The sequence below is a fragment of the Camelus bactrianus genome, chromosome 16 (assembly GCF_048773025.1).
Source record: "Camelus bactrianus isolate YW-2024 breed Bactrian camel chromosome 16, ASM4877302v1, whole genome shotgun sequence".
In the NCBI taxonomy this organism is placed as follows: Eukaryota; Metazoa; Chordata; class Mammalia; order Artiodactyla; family Camelidae; genus Camelus; species Camelus bactrianus.
In genome coordinates, this window is record NC_133554.1 from 11,593,938 (window position 1) to 11,618,900 (window position 24,963).

At 49.6% G+C, this 24,963-nt stretch overlaps 2 protein-coding genes across 3 annotated transcripts; both read right to left on the reverse strand.

The window, feature by feature from the left end:
• Positions 1-792: 792 nt before the first annotated feature.
• Positions 793-14,287, reverse strand: HEATR9 (HEAT repeat containing 9). The gene is made up of 15 exons (XM_074342593.1): positions 13,637-14,287; positions 12,451-12,500; positions 10,697-10,878; positions 10,310-10,436; positions 10,029-10,085; positions 9,779-9,835; positions 9,036-9,093; positions 8,516-8,646; positions 4,396-4,578; positions 3,914-4,006; positions 3,689-3,808; positions 2,573-2,646; positions 2,049-2,100; positions 1,521-1,607; positions 793-1,266 (listed from the first exon to the last, which is right to left on the reverse strand). Exons 1-15 carry the CDS (start codon positions 13,947-13,949, stop codon positions 892-894), a joined length of 1,959 nt encoding a protein of 652 aa, XP_074198694.1. The 5' UTR covers positions 13,950-14,287; the 3' UTR covers positions 793-891.
• A 2,014-nt stretch (positions 14,288-16,301) lies between these two features.
• CCL5 (C-C motif chemokine ligand 5) lies at positions 16,302-24,032 on the reverse strand. 2 transcript variants are annotated; one of them, XM_010949165.3, is made up of 4 exons: positions 21,929-24,032; positions 21,546-21,774; positions 20,271-20,382; positions 16,302-16,550 (listed from the first exon to the last, which is right to left on the reverse strand). In XM_010949165.3, exons 2-4 carry the CDS (start codon positions 21,619-21,621, stop codon positions 16,463-16,465), a joined length of 276 nt encoding a protein of 91 aa, XP_010947467.1. In that variant the 5' UTR covers positions 21,622-21,774; positions 21,929-24,032; the 3' UTR covers positions 16,302-16,462. The 2 variants fall into 2 exon arrangements, with proteins under 2 accessions (XP_010947467.1, XP_074198695.1); XM_074342594.1 differs by lacking the exon at positions 21,929-24,032 and having other exon boundaries at positions 21,546-21,852.
• Between the last annotated feature and the right edge of the window lie 931 nt (positions 24,033-24,963).

Consider the following 24,963-nt stretch of genomic DNA (forward strand, 5'->3'; position numbering starts at 1 on the left):
ATCCCAGGTTCACATGGCAACACTGAAGAGAGGAAGAGAGAGAGAAGAAGCCCGCATCTGAGTGCCTGCTGTGTCATGCCGGCACCGATAGGCCGTGTGTTGTTTAATCTCAGAGGAACTCTCTGAAGTAGTGTGCATTATTCTCTTCATTTTAGAGGTGAGGAAACAAAGGCTCTGTAACTTGTCCAAAGTCAAAGATCAAGTAAGTGATGGACCCTAGGATTAGCTTTCGGATTTGTCTAACTCCCAAGTCTGCGCTTTTCCTTTTAATGGAGGATATAGCTTATTGGGATTGGTGTGGCAGATCCTGTTGGCAGAGGGAAGCTGAAGCCTTCAGTAAAAATAACGGAGAAACTAAGGCAGTTTTAGAGAGTAAATACAGTTTGTCAAAGGGAATGACCTGAGGTAGGTAGAAAGCAGGTATAGGAGAAGGGACAGCAGAGAGGACAGTTGGTCTTGATTAAAAACTTACTTATCTCCTGACCACTGATAGGGAAGTGGGGGAGGGGAGGAGGGGGATAAGTTAGTAAGAGGAAATGGTCCAAGTGCCAAGCTTTCCAGGATTTTCTCCCATTTTTCCCCTCAGCAGGGCCCTCTGGGCAGAAGCCCAGTTCTCTAGCTTTATCATCAAATTCTGGGCGTAGACAAGGGCTTGATTTAGGGAGGCAGGCTGGCTGTCCAGAGCAGCTCTGTCTCATGGAAAAGACATGTGGCTGAGTGGAAGGAACACTCAGCCAGGAGTGAGGAGACCTGTATTTCAGTGCAGCCCATGAGGAAGAGAAGAGCCATGGTAGGTAGAGAGACACTCATTTATTCATGGAAGATAAGTGTAGATTGTTTTCTCGGGAGAGCTCTCAAGGAGAGACACAGGGCTCAGCCAAAAGAACTGACCTATTTGGAGGTCTGAGCAAGGATCCGGAGCTGTTTCCTGATCCTCAGTGCCCAGGACCCCGGGGCCTGTGGCTTGTGTTTTTGTGATTTAGAGAAACAAGGTGCGAAGGCATAGGTCTCAGACCCTTTCTGGGCATTTAACTTTTTCCGTTGGTCCGATGTGGCACTGGCCTTTGTAAGAAACGAGGGGTTCGGCTGTGCAAGTTGAAATTCTTGGACATTTAACTCTTCTGGGTTCTCAGACTCTTTCCGGAACCTCGTAGGCTCTACCTTCTCGGTGGTCTTAGGTACCTCGTGTACAAAGAGCACCTTGTTCTTCAGCTTGTTTTGGATCCAGGGATCAGTTGAAGCCAAGAGAATTAATGTTTCTTGTAGCTGCATTCAAACAAAAGCCCTCTGGCTGGCTCACTTCAGGCCAGCGCTGGGAAGGGAGGGGAGCTCCGGGGCCGGTTGGGGGAGAGTGCTCAGGTCACAGGCCACTATGGCCCCAGGAAATGAGGTCAAGGGACAGTGTCTAAGGGCTCATTCGCCTCTCTTCCCTCTGACAAAGAGCGAGTGGGGAGGGTAGGTGGGAGAGGCTTGGAAGAGGACGGGTTGAGAAGAGGAAGAGGTGGGCAGGTATGCCTTACGCTCTTCTTCACAGATGGGCTCTTTTCCACGTCTAGCATGTCCAGGACCAGGTGGAACGTTTGTGTGCTGCGGCTCCCCAGGACGCCCTGGCAGAGGGAGAATGAGGGCGCCTGAGTAGCCAGCCCAGAAAGATGCCCCACCTACACTCTTTTCTATTCTAGTCCCCTTGGGATGACCCTGTGCCTGGAGAAAGGGAGATTTGGCTTCCCAGCTGACATACCCCTTTCTTCGCCTTCTGGGGACACTGGATTGGGTTCTGTTACAATTTTTCACCAAGAGAGTCAAGACAATTTCTGCAGTATCTAAGTAGCGCCCCCTCACCCATCTCCTGTTCCTTATCCCACCCACCTCTAATCCTGGAGAAAAGGTTTTCCTGATCTCCTGATAGGGCTGGAATTCTAAAATAGAAAAGCAAGCAAACCACCTCCCCAAACTTCACAGCCCTTTCTTCCCCTCAGTAACTCTGCTCAGCTGCCTGTTCCGCCTGTCATCAGCACATCTGCTGAGAGGAGCAGAGCTGGCCTTACCAAAGAGATGACTGCTTCCTGGCGTGCAGTGACATCCGAGCTCATCAGCTGCCTGTGTAGAAGGGAGTAAATGTGTTGTGGTCCAACTCAGGGGAAGAGGGGGAAGGCTGGCTTCTTTCTACAGTCCAGATTGAGTCAGGCATAAACTGACGAGTGATATTAATTTCATTAACGTCCCCTTCTTGTTTCTTGGGTCAGAGAGGGGAAAGGCAGGTACTACAGTTTTCCAGGAGGCATGAAATGACAATCAGGACTCGCATCTGTCCAGAACTTTACCATTTATAAGTCCCTTTGATGTCCTCACCTTAATTTGAGCTTTGTAGCAAAACCCTGCATGGCAGGTGTTATCAGCCTCTTTTAACAGATGAAGAAAAGCCCAGGGGCCAAAGAGTGACTTGGCCAGGGGCACAGACAAGTGTGTGCTGAGAACGGGCAGAAGGTTCTCAGCTCTCTTTGACCCTCTGCTCCCTTCCCATGGCCTAGGATTTGGCCCTGGCAGCTACCAGTCCAAGTTCATCACTCACGCCTCCACCAAGTTCATCATTGTAGGCTTCATCTTGAGCTCTTCCACAGTTTCAGCAACAGCCTGCCTCATAGCCTGAAGAGGGATTAAGGTGGGACAACAGACAGCAGGATTGCAGGGGTGTGCCCTTAGGTGCTTTGCGAACCCCTGCTGAATGTTTACTTCGTGCTACGTGTGGTCCTTGCCTTGTGGAGCTCATGGTCTGGTGGGGAAGCAGACTAGTGACCAGGCAGTTACACTACTGAACTAAGTGTAAGGTGCAACAGGAGGGTCTCCTGACACAGTATGAGGACCAGGAAGATTTCCTGGGGGAAGTGATGCCTCAGCTGAGGGCTGGGTGCATCCCCGGCAGAGGGAGAGCATGCAGAAAAGCCTGAAGCAAGGAAGGGCACAGAAAGGCTAGGGAACAGAAATAATTCAGTTTGGCTAGGTGACCAAACAGACTCTTCAAGCTGGGGGCACTGAGTAGTTACACTGGGACCACAGGTATAAATCGGGACAGAGTGTTCCTCAGCACAGCTGGTGTGTGGCTCCGAGCAGCCGTGTGGTGAGGCTGGAGAGGTAGGCAGGCCTGGGTGGCGAAGGGCAGTGTAAGCCCTCCTGAGGGTTTGGGGAGAGACTGAGAAGTTCTGTGCTGCGATTGTTGTGAGCCACAGTCTGATTTAGGCTTTAGAAAGATGTCTGTAGAAGTTCTGTGGCTGGTTTTGTAACAAGCTGTAACAAAGGTAAATGCAAGGGAACACAGAGGGAGGCAGGGTGATTCTGTTCGTGGTGACTGGGGAAAGCTTCCCATAGGAGATGCTGTTTGGACTGGGCTGGGAGGGGCAGCCGTACTTGGATAGGCAGGAGGAGGGACGAGTTACTTACCAGTGGGACTGAAAGCATGAGGCCGTTTTCCACCTTGCAGAAGAGGGAGGGATGACTCAGGGCACTTAAGCTGAGAGAACTGCCTGAGTGAAGGCAAGGTGGCTTGAAAACAGGGGCTGTGTTAGGGTGAATGTGAGGCTTTGGAGGGGGCAGTGTGATGGGAGCCAAGCTGCAGGGGTGGGGGTTCTTCAGAGAAGGGTAAAGGGACAGGTTCAGGCTGCCCAGGCTTGGGAGCTTTGGTCTCACTTACGAAGAAGGGTTCATTATATGTCTTCTGTCTGAGCAGTTCAAATGTGAGTCCTTCCAAACCCTGTGCCTGGATCCTTTCTAGCCCGATGGTCTTGAGCATCTGGGTGGCTTCAAAGCGGTGCTGAGGGCAGGTTGGGGAAGGCATGAAGGACAGACTCCCTCCCTCATCCCCCAGCCCTGTCTGAGTGCTGGAGAAGGGAGGGAACTAGGCAGCCCTAGAGCTTACCTCAAGGACACTGGAATAGCACAGCTGGTCTAGGATGGTCCTGATGACGGTGGCTGAGTGCACACCCATTATGTTGACCAGCATAGTAAGTGCCTGTGGGGGTGGGCAGGGCGGGGTGGGGTATGCAGGACCAAGTGGCATCTGGATGGCCAAGCCGACTTGAGGGCTGGAACTTACAGGGAACAGGTGGGGTCCTTTCTCCTCCCTCTTGGCCTCTTGAATGAGAGCACAAGTTCTTGTGTGCACACATGTGCAGATACATAAATGAACACCCATACAAACTGAATATACACAGACACGTGTACACTTTCATCCATATGACCCCGTACTCATGCGTGTACATAGTCACACACACAGAACCCTGCAGGGCTCCCTGCTAAAGCTTCTTTTAGGATAAGGATGACAGGGTCCAGACCCCACCAAAGTCAGCACTGTTTCTCCAGTGCTCCCAGGGAGCGCCGCACAGCTAGTACCCCGCACACCTTCATCTGCTGGGTCTTCGGCCCTTGGCACAGGGACTGCAGCAGGTAGTCTCGGGCTGTGTGGCTGCAGGGCCTCAGGAAACCCAAGCACAGTGCCGCCTCTCTGGCTGCTTCACTGAACGGCTTCTTTATCAGCATCTGCAGCGCCGACACCAACTTCTCTTCATCCTCGACTTGCGTCCTCTGAGTGGGACACAGGAGGTGAAATGGGTGCTGGGACCATGTCATCAGCCAGGCTTTGTTAAGAGGGCAGTCATTACTGCTTCCAGACCATTCTTCCTCCTCCCTAAAGTGAATCTCCTGTCATGAGATTATTTTACCCACTTCCCCTTATTTTTGCTGTCATCTACTTGCTCCTAGGTCACATCCTTCTGCTGTCTTCATTCCTGGCATTTGAAAAAATGTATAACACTTCTGCTGTTTTCATTCCTGGCATTTGAAAAAATGTATATGTCATTGACCCAATGCCTTTCTTCCAATAACCTGAGTCTGTTCTGCGTCAGAGACTAATTCCCACAAAGAGACTTTATCATTACCCATTACTGCAACTTCTCTATGATCTCCATCTCCTCCTGTCTTTCTAGCTCACCTCTGATGTCAACAGTTGTTGGACTCCACAAAGACTAACAGTCCACTGAGCACCTTTTCACTGCCCCCACTTTCTTCCCTCTTTACCCAGCTTAAATTCCGTGGTCCTGCTCACTCAACTCCTTTACCCTCTCTTGCTTCATGGTCCTCAACTCTCTGCTGACTCTGTGCCTACACTTCCTGGAGAAGAAATTGTGATGTAGACCCCCTTTTTTTTTTTAACATTTTTTATTGATTTATAATCATTTTACAATGTTGTGTCAAATTCCAGTGTTCAGCACAATTTTTCAGCTATTCATGGACATATACACACTCATTGTCACATTTTTTTTTCTGTGAGTTATCATAACATTTTGTGTATATTTCCCTGTGCTATACAGTGTAGTCTATTCTACAATTTTGAAATCCCAGTCTATCCCTTCCCACCCTCCACCCCCCTGGTAACCACAAGTCTGTATTCTCTGTCTGTGAGTCTATTTCTGTCCTTTATTTATGCTTTGTTTTTGTTTGTTTGTTTGTTTTTGTTTTTGTTTTTTAGATTCCACATATGAGTGATCTCATATGGTATTTTTCTTTCTCTTTCTGGCTTACTTCACTTAGAATGACATTCTCCAGGAGCATCCATGTTGCTGCAAATGGCATTATGTTGTCGGTTTTTATGGCTGAGTAGTATTCCATTGTATAAATATACCACCTCTTCTTTATCCAGTCACCTGTTGATGGACATTTAGGCTGTTTCCATGTCTTGGCTATTATAAATAGTGCTGCTATGAACATTGGGGTGCAGGTGTCATCCTGAAGTAGATTTCCTTCTGGATACAAGCCCAGGAGTGGGATTCCTGGGTCATATGGTAAGTCTATTCCTAGTCTTTTGAGGAATCTCCACACTGTTTTCCATAGTGGCTGCACCAAACTGCATTCCCACCAGCAGTGTAGGAGGGTTCCCCTTTCTCCACAACCTCTCCAGCATTTGTCATTTGTGGATTTTTGAATGACGGCCATTCTGACTGGTGTGAGGTGATACCTCATTGTAGTTTTGATTTGCATTTCTCTGATAATTAGTGATATTGAGCATTTTTTCATGTGCTTTTTGATCATTTGTATGTCTTCCTTGGAGAATTGCTTGTTTAGGTCTGTAGACCCTTAATACTGCCTAGTGATCATACTGTTTTCCCCCGGGCAATTCTCTTCCCCACCTTCCTCATTCACTCTTTCCTCTGGAATCTTTAACACTTCTTCCTCTGTTCTCTTAAGTTGATGAGACCTTGCTTCCTACTTTACTAAGCAAATAAAAGCAACTAGAAAGTAATTTTCAGAGACATTTACCACCACTTCTCTCCAACTTTCAACACCTGTACCTCTGTATGTTATTCCTTCCCACTTGTATCTATGGACTATGACCAGCTATCTAAAGTCAATCTCTCCACTAGTATATTCAGTCTCATCCTATTGCTGCAAAATTCTTCCCACTGTCTTCAAAATTTTCATTTTTGTAACCACTGGATCATTATCCCTCAGCATTGAAACATGCTGTTATTTTTCTTTTTTCTAGAATTTACCCCAGATGCCAACCACAACTCTTTCTAGCAAAACTTGGAAAGTTGTCTGTTCTTGCCGTCTCTAACGTCTTCCCTCCCATTCTCTCTTAAACCCACTTCATTTAGGTCTTCACCTCCACTGCCCCACCGAAATGGTTCTTGTTAAGATAATCAATGATTCCCACATTGTTAAATTCATTGTATCAATTCTTCATCCTTTATTATTTGATATGGTTTGGTCTCTTTTCCTTGATATATGTTTTCCAATTGATTTTCAGAATACCACACTCTTGGTTGTCTTCTTACCTATTGGCCACTTTTCAATATTTACCAGGTCTTCCTCTTATTGCTGACCTCTTAACACTGGGGTTCCCCAAGGTTTGATTCTTGGTTCATTTCTCAGTGATCTCATCTAGCTGAATGACAGTAATTTCTATCTATGTGCTGATAACTCCGATTTCTTTCTCTGGTTCAGACTTCTAAACTCCAGATTATATATCTAGCCCTTTACTTGCTGTCTCCCTTGGAAGTCCATTGGACATCTCAAACATAACTTGTCCAAAATTGGACTTACGGTGTTACCTCCAAACGTGTTCCGCCTGCATCTTTCTCCATCTTAGTCAATAACAACTCCATCCTTTCAGTTTGAGGCCAAAAACTTTGGCTTCATCCTTGTTTCCTCTCTGTCTTTTATAACTCACATTCAATCTGTCAGAGTTTTACTTTTAAAATACATCCAGAGTTTAAAAACTTTTTACCAACCCCACTGCAACGACTGTGGTCCAAGCCACCATTGTATCTCACCAGGATTGCCTCAGCAGCCCCTGACTGGTCTCTCTGCTTCCGCTCTTGCCTCCTCCTGACCCCCACTCCCCACTCATCCTTTCTCAACATAGCAGTCAGAGTGAGCATTTTGAAATATAAGTTAGATCATGTCGCTGCCTATTCCACTCGGAGGAAAGGCTCAAGTCATTAAAGTCATCCAGAAGGCCACATACGATCTAGTCTCCTGGTAACGTCTTTGACCTAATTTCACTTCCCCCTGCTTTCTCTCTTCCCACTCCACCGCCACCACGTGGCCTCCTGGCTGTTTCTTGACCATGCCAGGCGTGCTCCTGCCTTAGGGCCCTTGTGTTGATTTGTCCTTCTGCCAGGAATGCCTTCTCTCAGATATCTGCGGACTACCCCTCACCTTCTTCACATCTTTGCTCAAATGACAACTTCTAAATGAGGCCTTCCCTGTCGTCCATGTTTAAAATTGCAACCTACCCCCATCTCCACTTGGCATTCCTGATCACCCTCACCCTGCTATGTAATTTTTCCATTGCACTTGTCACCTCTAACATACTATGTAATTAAATGTCTCTCCCCACTAGAATGTAAGCTCCCTGAGAGCAGGTTTCTTTGCCTGTTTGGTTCACTGATGTATCCTAAGGGCCTAGGGTGGTACCTGGCACATGATAGTTGTTTAATATATGTTTGTTGAGTAAATAGATGAAGGATGAATTCTATTTTACATGGAGCATTGATGAGGTCAAAGTAAGAGAACCTAAAAGGGAAAAATCTCAAGTAGTGTCAGCACTTTCTTGGTCCCTGTCCCCTCTTGGCAGAGATTTTCCTTTAATAGGTTATTCTTATGGACGATAATAATAATGATGGTTTCTCATTTAAAGAGCACATGCATTGAACTAGGTGCTTTATGTACAGTATCTCATTTAATCTTGTCAACAATGCTATAAAATAATCATTGTATCAATTTTAGAGATGGGCAAGTTGCAGCTCTGAAGCTGGCTTTTCAGAGGTTATATGAGTAGTTAAGTGGCTTTGCCAGTGTTTCTGTTCAGGGAACTTTTTCCACAGGGAACTCCACAAGGACATCATCCTCCTGCATCAGAGCCAGGAGCTAGGTTACCTTCTCCCTGGCCAAACCCCCAGCCGACACCATCAGTTACCTTGCTTACCTCACCCCAGTTACTGACTCTCCCCCCAGTCACCTGGTCTTTGGGGACAGCAGCCCATGCGTTCAGAGCCACTCGAAGCCCCGTCAGAGTATCCATCCTTTGCCCCTCATTTTGCCCCTTCAGCTGTTTGATGAGAGTTTGGATCACGTGCTTATTCAGGCAACCTGGACAGCGAGGAGCCTCAGGTCAGGGCAGAGCCTCAGGGGCTGCTCCTCTCTGCCAGGATTGATTTGGCTCCACCGGGCCCTTAGGACAGAATTTCCAAGTACTGGATCCCATGGTGCTGCCCGTCCACCCAGGACACCGGGGCAGCTGGCTGAGCATGACTGCAGGTCCGCTCTCTACCTCTCTCCAGTCCCTCCTGCCTTTTACACCCCACCTTCCTCTCTGCCCCCAGCAGTACCAGGATGGTTCCCAGACCCTGCCAGCAGCTAGGCTGGAGTGGGTGTACACTCCACTCCCTCTGTCCTTCCCAGACAGGGGAAGGGGAGAGTGGCTGCACTGTCCCCTTCCTCGCCTCCCCCTACTCCACCCAGGGAGAGGACGTACTCACCCAGGATGGCCAGGGTTCGACAGGCCTCATGCTTCACTCTCTTTGGACCAGTCCGGGCCTGATTTAAGAGGCAGTGGTGGAAACATGCCGTAAGATGATGGAATGTCAGAGCTTTAAGAATCATCTCAGCTTAACCTTTCATTTGACAAGCAAGGAAACCGAGCCCTAGAGAATGACCTGTCTTTGCTCAAACACAGCACAGGCAGGGTGGTGCGATGGAAGGAAGACAACTTGGGAGTGAGACTTCCGTTCAAGCCCCTTTATGGTATCTGGTAACCATGTGGCCTTGGGCAAGTCACTTGGCCTCTCAGAACTTCTATTTTCTCATTAGAAAAATGCAGATACTACTATTTAGTCCTGGTATGGGAAGATTTAAACGAGATTGTGGATAAGAACACAGTCCCCCCCCCTTCTTAATTGGCATATAGGCACGGGGCACTGACTCAGTTAAGGTAGAGGGTGAACTCAGTGCCAGCTCCCTTCTGGCTTGTCAGCTGAACATCTTTTCTGTTAGACAAAGGGAATCTTCAGATTTCCTCTTCCCTTCCTTTTAGATCAAGCTGCCCTTTAAAGAAGCTGAGGACATGAGATGGGGACATGCTGCACAAGGTGGTGCTCTTTTCGCTGGATCTGACCCGTCGTCCCTGATCCTGGTGAGCCCTGTCTGTGCCCATGTGCCCATGCTCTGCACACGTCAGGCCCTCTTTCCTCCTCTTCCGAGCTCTGTGCAGCCCCAGACTCACCACCTGCCACAGTACTTCCATGATAAACTTGTCACTGACGCCCAGGCACCCCAGAGCCTGCAGGGACAAGGGTAGAGGAAAGGGAAGAGACCTTGGAGACCAGCGCCAGGAGTTACCATCCTCTGGACAGGGGTGGAGTCTGTTCTTGGACTACCACCCCACCCCCACCCTCCACCTCAAGCATCTTTCTCCCCTCAGCCCAGCCAGCTCCTACCTGTGCCCACATTCCTCCAGCCTGGCCACTTCTCACCTGTGCTGCGTAGAACTGCTCATCCTCTCTGGGAGATTTCAGGCTTTCTGTGAGCTCCTGCCCATCCAAGGGAGCCAGCCAGTGGAAGGGAAGAAAGGGATACATGTAGCCCTACAGCTACACTTTCAAACCGGAAAGAGCTCATCCAGCCCCTTCTCCCCTCCCTCCGTTCTGCAGGCAGGGGCCGAGGGCTGAAGGATGGTGTGAGCCCGAGGTCAGGGAACCCACAGGAGGGGAGTCTCCCGAGTCTCCCCATCCTCCTTCCCACCGTGGTCCCTGACCTTTAATCTTTGCCACTTCAGGGGGTCCCCACTAGGGTCTAAGGGCTTGGATTCCATCTGAGATTTTGTAGTCAACTTGCGCATGGGGAGATGGATATTTTGGATGAGGGTGTCTTCTTTGAGATGCCTGTGTGAGAAATTGCACAGGTAGCCCTGGTCCCCTTGTTTCCTCCCTCCTTACTTCACAAACTCTCCTCTGCCCCTGGTTCTCAGCCCAGCTCAGAGATGGGACCAGAGGAAGACAGATCAGCCTCCTACCCCAGGCTCTCCCCTGGGATCTGTAGGCTGACTTGTCCAACCCCCAGCCCCACCTTACCCCTTTCTTCTCTTTGCTTTCTTTTCTAGAAGATGTGGAAGTTGTGGAGAATAGGAGGGGGCAAACCGCACCTAGGGTGATTTCTCATTTTCTTCAATGTCTTCTGGGCCTCCCGTTCCTTCTGCTGATCATACAGAGTGCACCAGTGCGGGTAGATCTCAGGCTTCTTGGAGTGGTGGTAAGCTACGGAGCTTGGCTTGCTGGGGTTCTGCCTCCAGCACTCCGGACTTGGGGGTATCTCTTCTTTTGGCACCTGGGGGTGTGAGTGGCAGAGCCATCACAGGGGACATTCCTCAGCCAGGAAAATGGCCAGGGTGAGAAGGGACTAGGTGAGAGAAATGGCTTTCAGCCTCTCATCTGAGCTAAAGCCACAGCCACCTCCTAACCCACTGTGTGACTCGGCAAGACCCTACCAAGACCTCAGTCTTCTCATCTGCAAAATGGAGCCAATAATCCTTGTTCTGTACCCCTCCCAAGGTGGTTGTGAGAAAGATTGTGGAGCCATTGTTGATCATAAATTGATCTGAGTGCAGTCAGCCCTCCGTACCCGCGGGTTCCACATCCATGGATTCAACCAACTGTGGAATGAAAATATTTGGGAAAAAAAAAAAATCCCAGAAAGTTACAAAAACAAAAACTTGAATTTGTCCTGCACGCAGCAACTATTTACATACTATTTACATGATATTAGGTATTATAGTAATCTAGAGATGATTTAAAGTGCTTGTGGGGATATGTGTAATTTACATGCCAACACCACACCATTTTATGTAAGGGACTTGAGTATCTGTGGATTTTGATATCCACAGGAGTCCTGGAACCCATCCCCTGCGGATACCGAGGCACAGCTGTACGCAGTTTGGTTATTTGAGGCTCTCAAAGCACTTTAAAAACGTCATCTGGGCAAGGAGATGAAAAGGGAAAGGAATGAGGGAGATGCGGAGTAAAGAGGGGCGAAACGCAGGCTTCTGTTCATTCATTCGGGTATTCAACAGAATTTATTGTGCACCTGTTAGATGCCAGGCACTGTGCTCTGTGCTGGAGATCCAGTTATCGTCCCTGCCCTCCTAGGACTTAACAATTTCATTGGAAAAGCAGATTATTCTTCAAATAACTTCTCTTAAACAGTTGTGAGACTGTAGCTCTGAGTGTAGTGGAGGGTTCTGGATGGGTCAGGGGCTTTCTCTGAAGACTCCATTAGGATTCATTCCTGTCTCTTCTCAAGCCTCCCTGTTTCTACCACAGATCTTTGAGCAATGAGGAAGAGGGGCTTCAGCCAGCGGCTCCCAGTTTGGTGACTGAGAAGATCATAATAAGAGTTCTCAGGGGATTGTGATTTCAGAAAATGTGGCATTGACTCACTCTGATTAGTAAAAACCAAGCAAATAAGAAATGGGATGTCCAGTTAAATTCGGATTTCAGGTAATGAAGGCAATATTTAGGACATATTCATATTTTAAAAATTCTTCATTGTTCATCAGAAATGCTAATTGGGCATCCCACTTTATCTGGCAACTCCAGCTAGGAGGATCCCTGTGTTAATTAATACAAACAACTCATTAAGCACTGCCTGCATAGCCCAGGCCTTATAGAGATATTCTCTCATAGCAACCCGACAAAGGGAGTTGGGCAGGGGTTGGCCTGTGGCAGAGGAAGCTCCTGAGCCTGAGGGAGGGAAAGTGACTTGTCCAAGGTCACACAGAGTTAGTGGCAGCCCTAGGGGTGAGTTTTGGGGTTCTGTGAGCTGGCCTTAATGGGAAGGGACAGTCTGCTGCCCCTCCTCCTTTAGCCAGGCTCGCAGGGTGGCAAAAGTTAGGGGTCTTACCTGGTAGCAGGACAAGGGCAGGTGAACAGGAGCCATGGCTTTTCTGAATTCTGTGGTACAAATGAGACAGTGATTACCGAGGAGGGTTGAAGAATTATCCATCCAGGCATTCATCGTTCAGCGTTTAGTGAACACTACACCAGGGAGGTAAATAAGGCATAGTTCCTGTCCTTAAAGGGCTCATGGTTCTCTGGTACCTTGCTGCTCAGAATGTGGCCAGTGGAGCAGCAGAACTGCCATCGCCTGGGAGCTTCTCAGAAATGCAGAATCTCAGGCTCCACCCCTGACCTCCTGAATCAGGATCTTCATTTGAGCAAGATTCCTATACGTGTTGAAATCTGAGAAGCGCTGGTTTAGCACCGCGGTGGTTCTCAGCCCTGGCTGCATACTAGAATTATTTGGGGGAATTTTTAACGTGCCTCAGCCCCACCTCAGATGGGTTGAATCAGATTCTCTGAGGAAGGGGCCTAGGCATTTTCGAAAGCTCCCCGGGGGATTCTAATGTGCAGCTAATGTGAAAACCACTGGTCTCATTCGGTGGTTCTCAAATTTGAGCGTGCATTAGAAACAATTGGAGAGCGTGTTAAAACACAGAGTTCTTTATGCCCAGCTGCAGACTCATCAGCCCTAGAGTACTGATTCAGTAAATCTGGGGTGGGGTCTGAGAATTTGCATTTCTTCTGGAAACAGACTTTGGGAAGCACTGGTCCAGCTGGTGAGACAGCACTGTTTATTAGTGATTAACAAGAGGAAACAAAGGTGAAGATGGATAAAGGCATAGGTGGTACAGATGAGGGGCCCCTAACCTGGTTGGGAGGAGCAGGGAAGATTTCAGAGATGATACATAAGCTGAGTCTTCAGTCCAGGTGGCCGTTAGCCAGATATATGAGGGGAAAGAGCCTTAGGCATTGGGAACAACTTAAAATCTTGGAGGTGTGAGAGTTGGGTAGAGAGGAGGGTGCAGATGAGGGAGCAGAAGCTGGTGAGACACAAAGACGTCCCTCTTAGAGGGCCCTGGAAACTTTCCTCGAGGGCTGTGGCGAGCCCTCAAAGTATCCAGCAGTCCGCCCTGACCCCTCCCACGGATTTGCTGAAATCAGCTGGACCCTGCCAGGGAGTGGGTGCCAGGGACCTTTTCTTCTCAGGCCCCTGTCCCTGACTCCACTCCTGTCCTCTCCAGCCTCACCTTTGGTCCTTTCTGGATATTCCAGCCACGGGCACTTGAACATTGACCTGTTGATGTCAAAGATCTCGGCTAATTTTCTGTAGGCCATTCTCTTCTCCTGGTGGGGCCAGAGGAAACCTGGGTCAGGGGGACTACAGGGACCACTCCCCTGGGGCAGTGGGGGCACAGCTTGGGGAGACCTGTCTTCTGTGGCACTAGAGGGACTGGTGGGGTGTCTGGGCGTCTGGAGGTAGAAGCCCCCAAGTGCTAAGCAATCAGATCTCCTAGGTAAACAGAACATTCCAGTTCCATTCTTGAGCCCTGGCCTTAGCATCTGCTGGCCTGTGGATTGAGCTAGTCACTTTGCCCCTGGGAGCTTCAGTTTCCTCATCTGAAAAGTGGGAAAGCCATGCCTGTCCGGCTAGCTTGAGGGGCAGTGGTGAGGCATACATTCGAAAAGGAACTTTTAGTGAAGTGAACTCCAGCTCACACAGCCCACGTGAGAGGCAGGGATTGCCCTTAGGGTTCCTCACCGGGAAATGGCAGAAAACATGGAAGCCCCTTACCGCCCTCCTTGGCAGTGAGAGACAGCACTCTTACTAATGTGGTGAGGAGCTGCCACTCACACCTTCTACTTTCGTGCATGCTGTCCCCTCCCTCTACCCGGAAGGCCTTTTGTTTCCTTTTCTCCCTGTTAAAATTCCTTCTCAGATCTTTCAAACTCCATTTCCATGTTCTCATCTCTGAAGTCTCTTTTCTCCCCCAGGCACCCTGCCTCACTCCCTTCAGTGGTGTGACCCCCCTCCGCTACAGTGTGACCTCAGCCTTTTGGACTGCTGCTTCCCTTTCAGTGCTTTGTCCCTCCGTCTTCCTCATTGGACTGTGAAACAGCCTAAAAGTAAAGATGGTGGCCTGGGGTTCATTCACCTCTCCATTCTGCCCCCACCCCCCCAGCGCCTCCCAACACGCCTGGTGCACAGCAGGCAGCTCGCTGTAGTGAGAAAACATGGGCCACCAAGTCCTCCGACTAGACCGTCACTTCCAGTAAACTGACATCACGTGTCCTGATGTGCTGCGCTGAGAAAGACAGCGTCACCATGTGGTTTTCCTGCCCAAAATGTTCAACTGAATCTCATGATGAGGAGGCAGTCAGGCAAATGCACCTTAGAAAGTATTCTACAAAAAAATGATCTGAACTTCTGAAAAAAAATCAGTGTACTTAAGGACAAAAACGTCTGTTAAAGGACACTAAAAAGACATGACAGCTAAATTCAATATGTACAGATAAATGGATCCTGGATTTAAAAAAATAGCTCTAATGAACATTATTGGGACAGTTGAGAGGATTTGCACGTGGGCTGTGTGTTAATCAGAAAGCAATATCGTGTCAATGTTAAATGCTTCTCATTCTGTGGTTACGTGGACTGTCCTTGTTATTAGGAGAGACTTACTACAGCTGTTAGAGGGGAGTGATGGCACATCGGCAACTTACTCTCATTTCAGAAAAAAATGTGTATACCAATCATATATGTAATGTATGTGTTTATGTATAAACACACACACATATATGCACATAGATAAAGCAAATGTGGTTAATGTTAATATTTGAATCTAGATGAAGGGTATATGGGTGTATTCTTGCAAATTTCGGTAAGTTTGAAATTTTGCAAATTAAAGATGGGAAAAAAAAACCTCATCAGTTTTGGCATTGGACCTTGGACCCGGTGGGTTTAAACATTAATTATAACCCTCCTCCCTCCCCCTGCGTCCACCACTTTTTTTTTTTTTTTCCTGCTTTTGGGCTTTGGGCAAGTTATTTTCATTGCCAAGAGTTTTCCCCAACTGTAAACAGGGTTAATAATACAGCCTTTCCCAAAGGGATATGAGGATGGACAGTGGTGAATGTTAGGGGCTGACAATGCCTGGCACAGAGTGAGCTGTAGTTGTGAGGATATATTTTGCTAAAATATGTTCACGTGAAGGGACACAGAGATGGGAAGTTGTAATGCTTCCACCTGAAAAGTGCTGGTGCATTCGTAGAAACCCACAGCATACCTCATTCTCTTTATTGGAAAGAACTGAGGTGCTTTGGGATCGTCGTTAATCCCATTCCAGGGGCAAGAGTGGTGTCAGAGAAATTGACTGGGGTGAGTTGTCAGATAGGCTGGGGTGGAAGGTGAGCAGAATGGGTAGAAGGGCCAGCCACGATCTGAGGAGACAGGGAGGTGTGTGGCAGGAGTGAAAAATTCTTGGGGACTTGGGGGTGGGAGGCAGTGGCTGTTGTCCCCTACCCCCAGGGTGGATAAGCCACTAGTTACTTTACCTGCTCTGTCTGCCCCCGAACCCAGGGTGGACATTGGATGTGACAAGCCCAGGATCCAGTGCTTACTGCTCACAAGGAAGAGGGCTTCCAGAGGGGAAGTCAAACCAGGAGCCAGCTTTGTAATTGCCTTGAGAATTTTAATGGAAAGCTGATTTTTCACATTTGCCAGTCAGCCCTTCCCCGGGAGGCGCCAAGATGGCAGCTTTGGCCACGGGCATGACCGTAGGGGCCCAGTCTCCCTCCCTCCTTCGCCTCCAGAGGCGCCGACTTCCTTTCTGACTGCAGAACCGTGGCTGGGATGGGGGGTCTGAAGCTCAGAGCCTAGAGATCTCCAGTGCACAAGGCAGAGCCCCAGGGGCCTGGGAGGCTTTTGCCACCTGGGCTGTGAGTGGTGGAAACTCCTGTGCCCTCCACGGAGGGGGCGCGAGGACAGCACTTGGCGGGGAGCCTCCCCAGCTGGTGGGGACAAGCGCAAGAAGCGATAGGAAACTTTGCACAAGTTCAGGTTCAAGGCGTCCTCCGTCCTAGCTCAACTCCAAAGAGTTGATGTACTCCCGCACCCATTTCTTCTCTGGGTTGGCGCACACCTGGCGGTTCTTTCTGGTGATAAAGCTGTGGGAGAGAAGAGGGTGAGACCCGGTCAGTGCTGGAACAGCCTGCTTTGGGGATGAGGTGGATTGAGGTGGGGGGAAATGCTACTGGGTGTGTTATTTTTGGAGTTCCAAAAGATTGTGTATTTGTGGCTTTCAAGGAAAGGCCATTTCCTCTTCTGTTGGGTCAAAAAGGGCCCCAAGCCAGAAGCAGATTTGTGTGCATTTTAACCCCCACGCACAAACACATGCAGCATGGAGAGCCAAGGGGATACGGGGCCTGAGGAGCCCAGGGTTGAGCTGGTCAGCACTTCCTGTTTCAGACCCTGTGCTGGTTGCTAAAGATGCAGAGAAAAAGAATTGTCCTCCAGGAACTGAGTCATGGCTGAGTAAGTGGGAGATAAGAAGTGGTAAAAACAAACACACATGTGATTTGGTTTTAGATAATGCAGTTCAACAAAGGAGCACATCTGCGTGCCAGGGTAAATGGGAGAAGGGCATGAACCTGAGTCTTGATTTCGCCACTTACTAGTTGGGTCACCTTGGGGAAATCACTTGGGACCCCTGAGTCTATGTGCTTACCTCTCAAATGTAGAGAGAAATGGCTCCTAGTTTGCACAACTGTTGTGAAGCTCAGGTGAGACAGTACGTGTAAATTAGTTTTGAAAAATACCAAACGTGTGGTGGGACCTTGGCTTTATGGTGGATCGGAGCAACGTGAGACCAAGGGTCCTGGTTCTGGACACCGTGGCTCAGAGAGGTTGAGGACCCTGAGATATTGGCAGATGTCAAAGCCCTTCTGCCAATTAACTGGCCAGAACGTGGAGGCCCATGAGGACGAGAGGCCCTGCCTCTACAGGTGTCGATGGTCTAAGTGGGAGGTCACGGGCTCAGTCCAGCTGCTGCCTCACCTGTTTGCTGGGAGACAGGTTCTGTCTGGGGGAGCACCTCGGGCCTGGAAAGCAGTGCTGCTAATTAACATGTTACCGTTAGCTTGCCCGGCCTGCTTGGACCTTTCTCATTCGGGCTTCCCCTTCAGGTTGCTTTCTTGCTCTTTTTTGAGCCCAGAAGTGAAGTCTTAGGTTGTCTGGCGAGAAAGGATTTCTTGGCCCCTTTGCCAGCTCTATCACAGACAGTGTTTGCTCTTGGGGAAGCTGCTTTCCCTTCTCTGAGCCTCACTCAGTGCGCCTTGACCATCTCCCTTTCCCTCGCCCTGGCGTGCAGAGAAGAGAGATGGAGAAGAAGGGGTGTTCTGGGCTCTGGTGCCTCCTAGTATTTGCCATCTTATTCGGGGTGGTGAGGATGCTTCCAACCCAGACCCTGCCCTTGTCAAGGCAGGTGTCACACAGGAAATCCTGCAGAGTCACTGACCTCCCTCCTCCATCCCCTTGGCCTGTGGCCAGGAAGTCAAAAGGCCAGAAAACCAACACTGGGGAGGAGGGTTGCTCAGGCCTCCTGTTCCTCCTCCTCCTCCTCCCCACAGAATGTGATACTGAGTAATAGCCCCTCTTTGCCAAGCCTTCTCTCTCCCTGCCCTTCTTGGGGGACACTCTCTTGGCCTGACTTCACTCCTACCCCTCATCCGGCTCAGTCTCGCTGGGAGCCTCCGCCTTCATCTGTTCCTTGAGAGCGGCTGTGCTCAAGGTTGCTGCCCTCTTCTCCTGGGCGATTCCTCAAGTCTCTGGCCCTGGGTCTGGCACAGCGAGGGTGCTTAGTGGATGTTTACTGAATGCATTAGTGACTGAGTGAATTGCAGTCACTCATCAAGTTGACCTGTCACTTCCATGTATATAATAATAGATTTAGAGGGAGAGAAGTATGATGATCTAAGTTAACATCAGGCACCTACTGTGTGCTAGGAAATAATCGAATTTTATCTTTCATTTTATTATTTTCACTTTGACCCAGTGAGGGAAATACTTCTATTTAACTCTGCTTTGCAGATGAAGAAATTGAGGCTCAGAGAGGTTCAGTGACCAGCCCATGCTCACACAGCTACCAGTTGGCAGAGCCAGGATTCTAAGAAAGACAGACTAGCTGGAGCAGCCAAGACGATGCTGTGTCGCTGCACTTCCATTGGGAGACCCCTTCCTCCTATAAAAGAGTGTCACAGCTCTGGCCCCACCACCCTTTCCTCAGCTACCAACCCCTCTTCTCACACTTTTGCATTCCACCGGGTTGTTGTGCTGGCACCCTGGCCCTTTCCTTTTCAACAGCTCTTCCTTGGGACTTCAGGGGCCTCCACCCTGCTCTGGCTGTCTGGGTTGAAACCTCACCATCGCCCTCGACCCCTCTCTCTTCCTTGCTCCCGACCTCACGTCACCTGCCTGGGCTTGCTGATTCCACCCCTGATGGGTTCCCACCTGTCTCTCCTTTCCTTCCCCTCAGGCCCTGTTCAGCCTTCAACACCACTCACGTGGACAGCAACAGCCTCTTTGCTGGACCCCTCTTGTCCAGGCTTTCCCTGTTCCCGCTCATTTACCACACGTGGTACTGAAATTCAAGGCCCTCAGTGCTTTCCTACACGGAGATGCTACAAAAACCAAAGGAGTGTCCTGGTGACATTCCCTCTGCCTGATACACCCAGTCTCTCAGTCTAACCCCATGTCAAGGCAGCACCTTTGGCAGCAGACTTCCCCCAAATCGCTTCTCCTAAGCCCTGAAGCATGCCACGTTCCCTCTCTCCTTTTGTAATGGTTTTTCACAGGGTGTCCTGCCCCTGCTGCGTGCGTCTTAGGCTGTGCGCCCCAAAGCGCAGGGGTGGTGCTTTACTCCTCTCTGCCTGCCCCGTGATGGGTGCTCAAAAAAGGATTTTTTTCCTTTCAAAAATTATCTGTTTTCAGGAATAAAACTCGTAGTGCTAAATATTACTGCTGCACTTAAAAGGATTCATCAGGCCCAAAGGCCAACTCTGAACACCTAGAACTTTGCCAGAGTCACAGGCATTTTTGGATTAAAAGCCTTCATCATTACATAGCAAACTTCATGATTGCCCCATTTTCATTTTCTAAGCAACTATCACTGATGACCTTGCTAGAGTAGAAAGAGGCGGCTCCAGAGACGGGCTCCATCCCTCACTTACTGTGCAACCTTGGGCAAGTCACCAAACCTCTCTGGGTCTCAGTTTTATTTTCTGAAACACAGAGAGAATTATGCATACCTAGCAGGGATGTTATAAAATTTAGAGATAATGCATGTAAAGCATTTGACACACAGTAGGCACCTCCTAGGTAGCAAGGATTATTATTTCTCCAAATGTAGTAGCTTGTGGTTATTTAAAGGAGAATCTCACTTCATTATTTCTTCATCAATCAATAACTTTTTAAAAAAACATACTTGACTGCAATTAGGGCCCTGACCTCTGACCTCCCCTTTCTAGATCCTCCGAGCTTGCAGGTGTATTTGATTGGGTGTAGGGTATGGGGGACTGTGGGGTTCTTAACTGGATCGACTGTTACTTCAACAGACCACGTTCAAGTAACAGTCACATCCTTTTAGATCGGAGACCTGACCTGGTCCATCAGAGTGGAGGGTCCTGCGAAAACACCTCGTCTAATCTTTTTCCATGAGAGCTGGTGAAAATGAAGCTAGGGAGGGAGGAGCTGTGGCTATTTGAGTAGCTGGAGGTTGGGTGGGAGTGGATGGGAGACTCTCTCCGAGAGCTCCTGATTAGGGGACCGATCCTGGGAAGAAAGGTGTCCCTTCCTCGCCCCCTGGAGGGTTCCACAGGGCTGAGACTCACACGACTGCTGCCATGGAGCACTTGCTGCTGGTGTAGAAATACTCCTGGATGTGGGCGCGGGGCAGCGGGCGGGAGATGTAGGCAAAGCAGCAGGGTGTGGTGTCCGAGGCATCTGGGGGAAGGAAGGAAGGAAGGAGACCCCTGGATTCATTACTGGTGCACGCTGGGTATTGTGCTGGCATTTTATATGACTCATCTTACATGGACTCTTAACCTCTTTCGGCTGAAGCTGAGGATCAGAGAGGTAAAGTCACTTGGCCATGGACACAGAGTGGCAGAGTGGGGATTCCAACAGAGGACTGAGAGGATCTCCCCAGTGCCTCACCTAATCCTTGAGCCCAGCTGGCATCGTGCCCTCTACAACATAACCCCATACCTTTGGCACTCAGGGCATGCTGGCCCTCTGCCCTTATTCTTGCCCTCCTAGGATTCTTAACTGATTCAGAACTTGGTTTCTTTGAGACCCGGGGTGAGTTGGTGGGAGGCTTCCAAAACTCAGACTTCATGGCTCAGCCAGGACCCCTAAGAGGGTCCTGAAGATGCATATTGCGTCCTGAGAAGGGCTCTGAACAGAGAAGGAGGACTTTTTGTTGGTCAGTTAATTCAGGATGACCCCGGCAAGTGTCAGTTACCATTTCCCAGCACAGTGGTAGTGTCAGAGCCAATTACAACTGGGTTTGAACCCTACTTTCCTCACTGCCTAGCTGTGTGACCTTGGACAAGTTACTTAACCTCTCTGGGCCTCTATAAGTCAAGGACCGCTACTCAAAGGGTAGACGCTAGTATTAAATAGGATAGTACATGTAAAGCAATCAGCACAATACTTGACCCACAGTGAGCTTTTAATTAACTTTTATTATCCTTTCTCAAGCCCCATATTTTTCCATCTATGAAATGGGGAAGATTATGATTGTCCCAGGAGGATTTTAGCTAAGTGCTTAGAAGCTTGTTAGAAACCCTGCTGGTGATAGAGATGAGTCAGTCATGTTTCCAGATCAGCTCGAGCTGCCCCTGCCTACTGACATCCCCAGCATTGGTCCACACTCAGTGAGCACCCACAGGGCTTGGGTGGAGACCTTGAAGACACAGATAAGTTGATCTCAGGGTCCCTGCCATGAAGTGGCTTAGAGATCTTTCTGGGACACCTGGACGTCTGGGTAAAGCAATACTGAAGGATGTAAATCATAGACAGTGTAAATGCTATGGTTGAAAGGAGGGCGAGGTCTGCGCCGCAGGGCTGCGGCGGTCAGGGCCCCAGTCAGGACCTGGACTTACATGGGGAGGCAGACGCAGGTGCGCAGAGGGTGGCAGCGGTGAGGATGATGGCGAGGACCGCGGTGGAGACCTTCATAGTAGCTGTGGGCAGAGGCTGTGGGGTCCACCCGCCTTCTTAGGATCCTCTGCAGGGATTCTCTGCAGCTCAAGTTGGCCCTTTATAGGGAGCCAGCTCAGTAGAGGGGGCGCCCCCACTGGGGGAGTTTCCAGCACAGCAGTCACACACTAGCTGATATAAGTGAAATTGCACAAAATGGAAAAGAAAACTGAAATAGCCTCCGGAAATATGACACTCTCTCTCTCTCTCTCTCTCTCCCTCTCTCTCTCTCTCTCTCTCTCTCTCTCTCTCTCTCTCTCTCTCTCCCCTCTCTCTCTCTCCTCACCGTCCTCCGATCCAGGGTGAGCTCATCACTTCCCTCTTTGCCCTCAGGAAGAGCCAGCACAAGCAGCGGTGGTGGAAAATTTCTTCCTCTGCTGGCATCCTCAGCTTCATCTGCCAGGGCAGGGGTCCCCCCCAGAGGTCAGGAAGCTGCTTCTCTAGGGGCAGAAGGACGAGACCAGAGCCCAGGTGCCCTGGCTCCCACTTCAGTGCTCCGCCCACTAAGCACTGCTCACCTTGGAAAGGTTCGTGGCTGGGGCATCCCTGAAACTGAACCCTGGTGGTGGTCTTGGTTGGAGCCGGCATTCTTCCTCCATTCCAGAGGATTGGATACAGTCAATCCTCATTTAACTCCTACTTGGATAATTCAGAATTAGTGACAGTTTAGCCTGGGTTGGGCTGAAGTTGACTTCTGAATTATCTAAAAGTATCTACTGACAGTGACAAAGGCAAACACATTTTAAAAAAAAAGTAACTTAAAAAATGTAATTTTACCCCAAAGATGTTTCTTGCTAGCTACTGTCACGTATGTAACTTAGTGGTTGAGGGTAACTGAATCACCTGGTATGGGGAGAATTTGTCACTGTTCATCCTCACCAAGATTTTGAGGCAGGGTGGTTATGGTTCTCCTTTCATAGATGTGCAAACTGAGCCTCAGAAGAGGTCATTAAGGTCCTCGAGGTCACACTGCTGACAGGTGGGACTTGAGCCCAAGTGTTTCTGATGGCCGGGCTCAAGCTCTTCCCGCTGACCAAGTCCATCAGGCCCTTAAACTGTCCTTGCAGCCCCTCTAGGTGCTGTTCTGAGCTTGTCCCGAGAATCCTCTCATTCCCTCCTGACTCATTAACCAGCTAACAATAGAAACACAACTTTGGAAAGCCTGGCCCATCTCCTTTGAAGAAATAAAATGCGAACACTTAAGAAACACTCAACCATCTACACAAACATATCTGCCTGCTTTGGAATTGTTCCCCCTACCTGGTCCCCTTAGTTACCAAGCTAGGAGGCCGTGTGGCTTAGTGGTTGAGAGCAGGGGCTTTGGTGTTTCTCTCGTTCAGGAACCAGGTGGCCTCCAACACATTGCTTCATCTCTCTGGTCTGTTTCCTCATCTCTAAGTCAGGGATAGTGGCCCCTCCCACGGCTGGTGAGACCATTAAGTTCCCACACATGTGCTCAAGCTTGTGGCACTCTTAGTACGCTGCCTGCCCCTAAGTGCTTAATTACATTAGCTATTGCTGCCATGTTACCAAGAGTGAGCAAATGGCAGCCCCTTTAAGGCTCTTCTCTACCTCAGGTTTTTCAGCAATCTAGACCAACGGGTATGGATTAGCGAACTTTATTATATACTTTATTTCGAAGCAGATGGGTCAGTGGAGGCTTAGAGAGGTTAAGTGACTTTCTTAAAGTGGTAGAATTCAACACAGGATGCAAATACATTTCGGTTCATAGACTTCCTACCACACTGACTGCATTGTTTCTAGAGAAATCCCAGAACTCTCGCTAAGGCTCAGTTTTTCCACGTGAGCTCTATTTCTGCTTCCCTTACCAGTTTCCCTCTTTATGGAAGAAAGGAAGGTCCTTTCCTGGATACCAAACACACTAGCTGAGAATAGAGGTGAGGGAACCACAGATGGACCAACACCATCCTCATCTTTGAATCCCGGTGAACTTTTCTGCTGTGTGTTAAGTCCGTGTGTATGTCTGTGGATAAGTGGTATTGGAAGTTGTGGGGTCCAGGGGTAGGATGACGGGGTTCTTAAGCAGAAATAGACAATGGGTACGTCAGGATTACTTTCCTTCCCTTTGGATGGTTCCAGTGAATTGCGGGGTGTAGAGGAGAGAGAAGAACCTAGTTGTAATTCCATTTCTGCCACTCACTTTCTCCTGTGCAAAATCAGAGTTTGGACTCAAGGGATCAATATATTCTCTGGCTCTAACATACTGATGCCACGAGGAAATCAGAGGACTGGTGTAAACAGTATGGTACCTGGCAGGCTCACTGATGGGCCTCTCGAGTTCAGAGGGCTAGTTCTCCTCAACCCTCAAACTCCTGTGCCCCTTTCCTAGCATATACCTCCCTGAAGCCTGACTCCACCCAGCCTTGTGCGGCCCCTCCCCTGCCCTCCTGCCCCAGCCTTCCTTTTCCCTCTTTCGTTTGCTTTTTTCCTAAGTTAAGCTGGCTGCCTGCCCAGCCTCACACGGTGACGTTAGGAAACCCAAGGCAGGCAAAGAAAGTGAAACCTCATTCCATCTGGATTCTGAAGCTTTGCTCCGACCTGGAGTTCTCCCCCTTTTCCCCCGCCGCCCCGTGACTGTGTGGGGAGCAGCTCTGGCTTTTCTGGCTGCTTTTACAAACAATGTCCAAAGCAGGGAATTCTCCTCCATCCTCTAGGAATCCCCGTCTGGGCCCCAAGAGAAGCCCGGGGCAAGGCCATTTCCTCCCAATGAGCCTTAATTTTCTCCATCTACAAATTGGAGATTTGCCCTCTGGTTGTCTCTCCTTCTCTGCCCTAGTGTCCCCGCATAGATATTTCCCACCTGAGCCAGTATTTCCCACCAGTGAGGGGCTGTCTCCCCCTTCCTTGTGTCTACGGGGCCCTGCCTGGGGTAGGTGCTCCGGGAGTGCTGGTGGAGGTCGCAGAGGGCAGCAGTGTGAAGGCGCAAGAGGAGGCCTCGCAGCCGGGGCAGGGACTTGCCCGTGGAGGGGCAGGATGCGCACCCCCCCAAGACATCTCCTGCGACATCCTGCCCTTGCCTTTTGGTCCAGCTCCGGTCTGATCTTTCTGTGTCACTCTATTCTGCGCCTCCCCACCCTTCCCCGTCACGTGGTACACTCACTGTGTCAGGGGTCTGACAGCCGTTCCCCTGGTTCAACCACAGTCAGGCCGGAGGGCTGCAGCTTGGCCTCCCCACCTCTTCTCACCTTCACCACACAGGACAGTGGCTGTGCCCCCCCGCTTGTTTTCTGCAGCTGGAGACCACAGGTGGCATGTTTACCGATGTGCTCACCCGCTCTGGGGGACTGGAGCCCACCGCAA

Bases quoted from the DNA above. Each gene is read 5' to 3' on its own strand.
- HEATR9 (XM_074342593.1), bottom strand. From the start codon at position 13,949: ATGCTAAGGCCAGGGCTCAAGAATGGAACTGGAATGTTCTGTTTACCT. The intron at 8,647-9,035 runs GTGAGTACGTCC...CTCGCTGTCCAG, and splicing joins TCGAACCCTGGCCATCCTGG to GTTGCCTGAATAAGCACGTG. The intron at 2,647-3,688 runs GTAAGTGAGACC...ATCCCTCTTCAG, and splicing joins CATATAATGAACCCTTCTTC to GCTATGAGGCAGGCTGTTGC.
- CCL5 (XM_010949165.3), bottom strand. From the start codon at position 21,621: ATGAAGGTCTCCACCGCGGTCCTCGCCATCATCCTCACCGCTGCCACC. The intron at 20,383-21,545 runs GTAAGTCCAGGT...TCCTTCCCCCAG, and splicing joins ACCTGCGTCTGCCTCCCCAT to ATGCCTCGGACACCACACCC. The intron at 16,551-20,270 runs GTGAGTCTCAGC...TCTCTCCCACAG, and splicing joins TGCTCCATGGCAGCAGTCGT to CTTTATCACCAGAAAGAACC.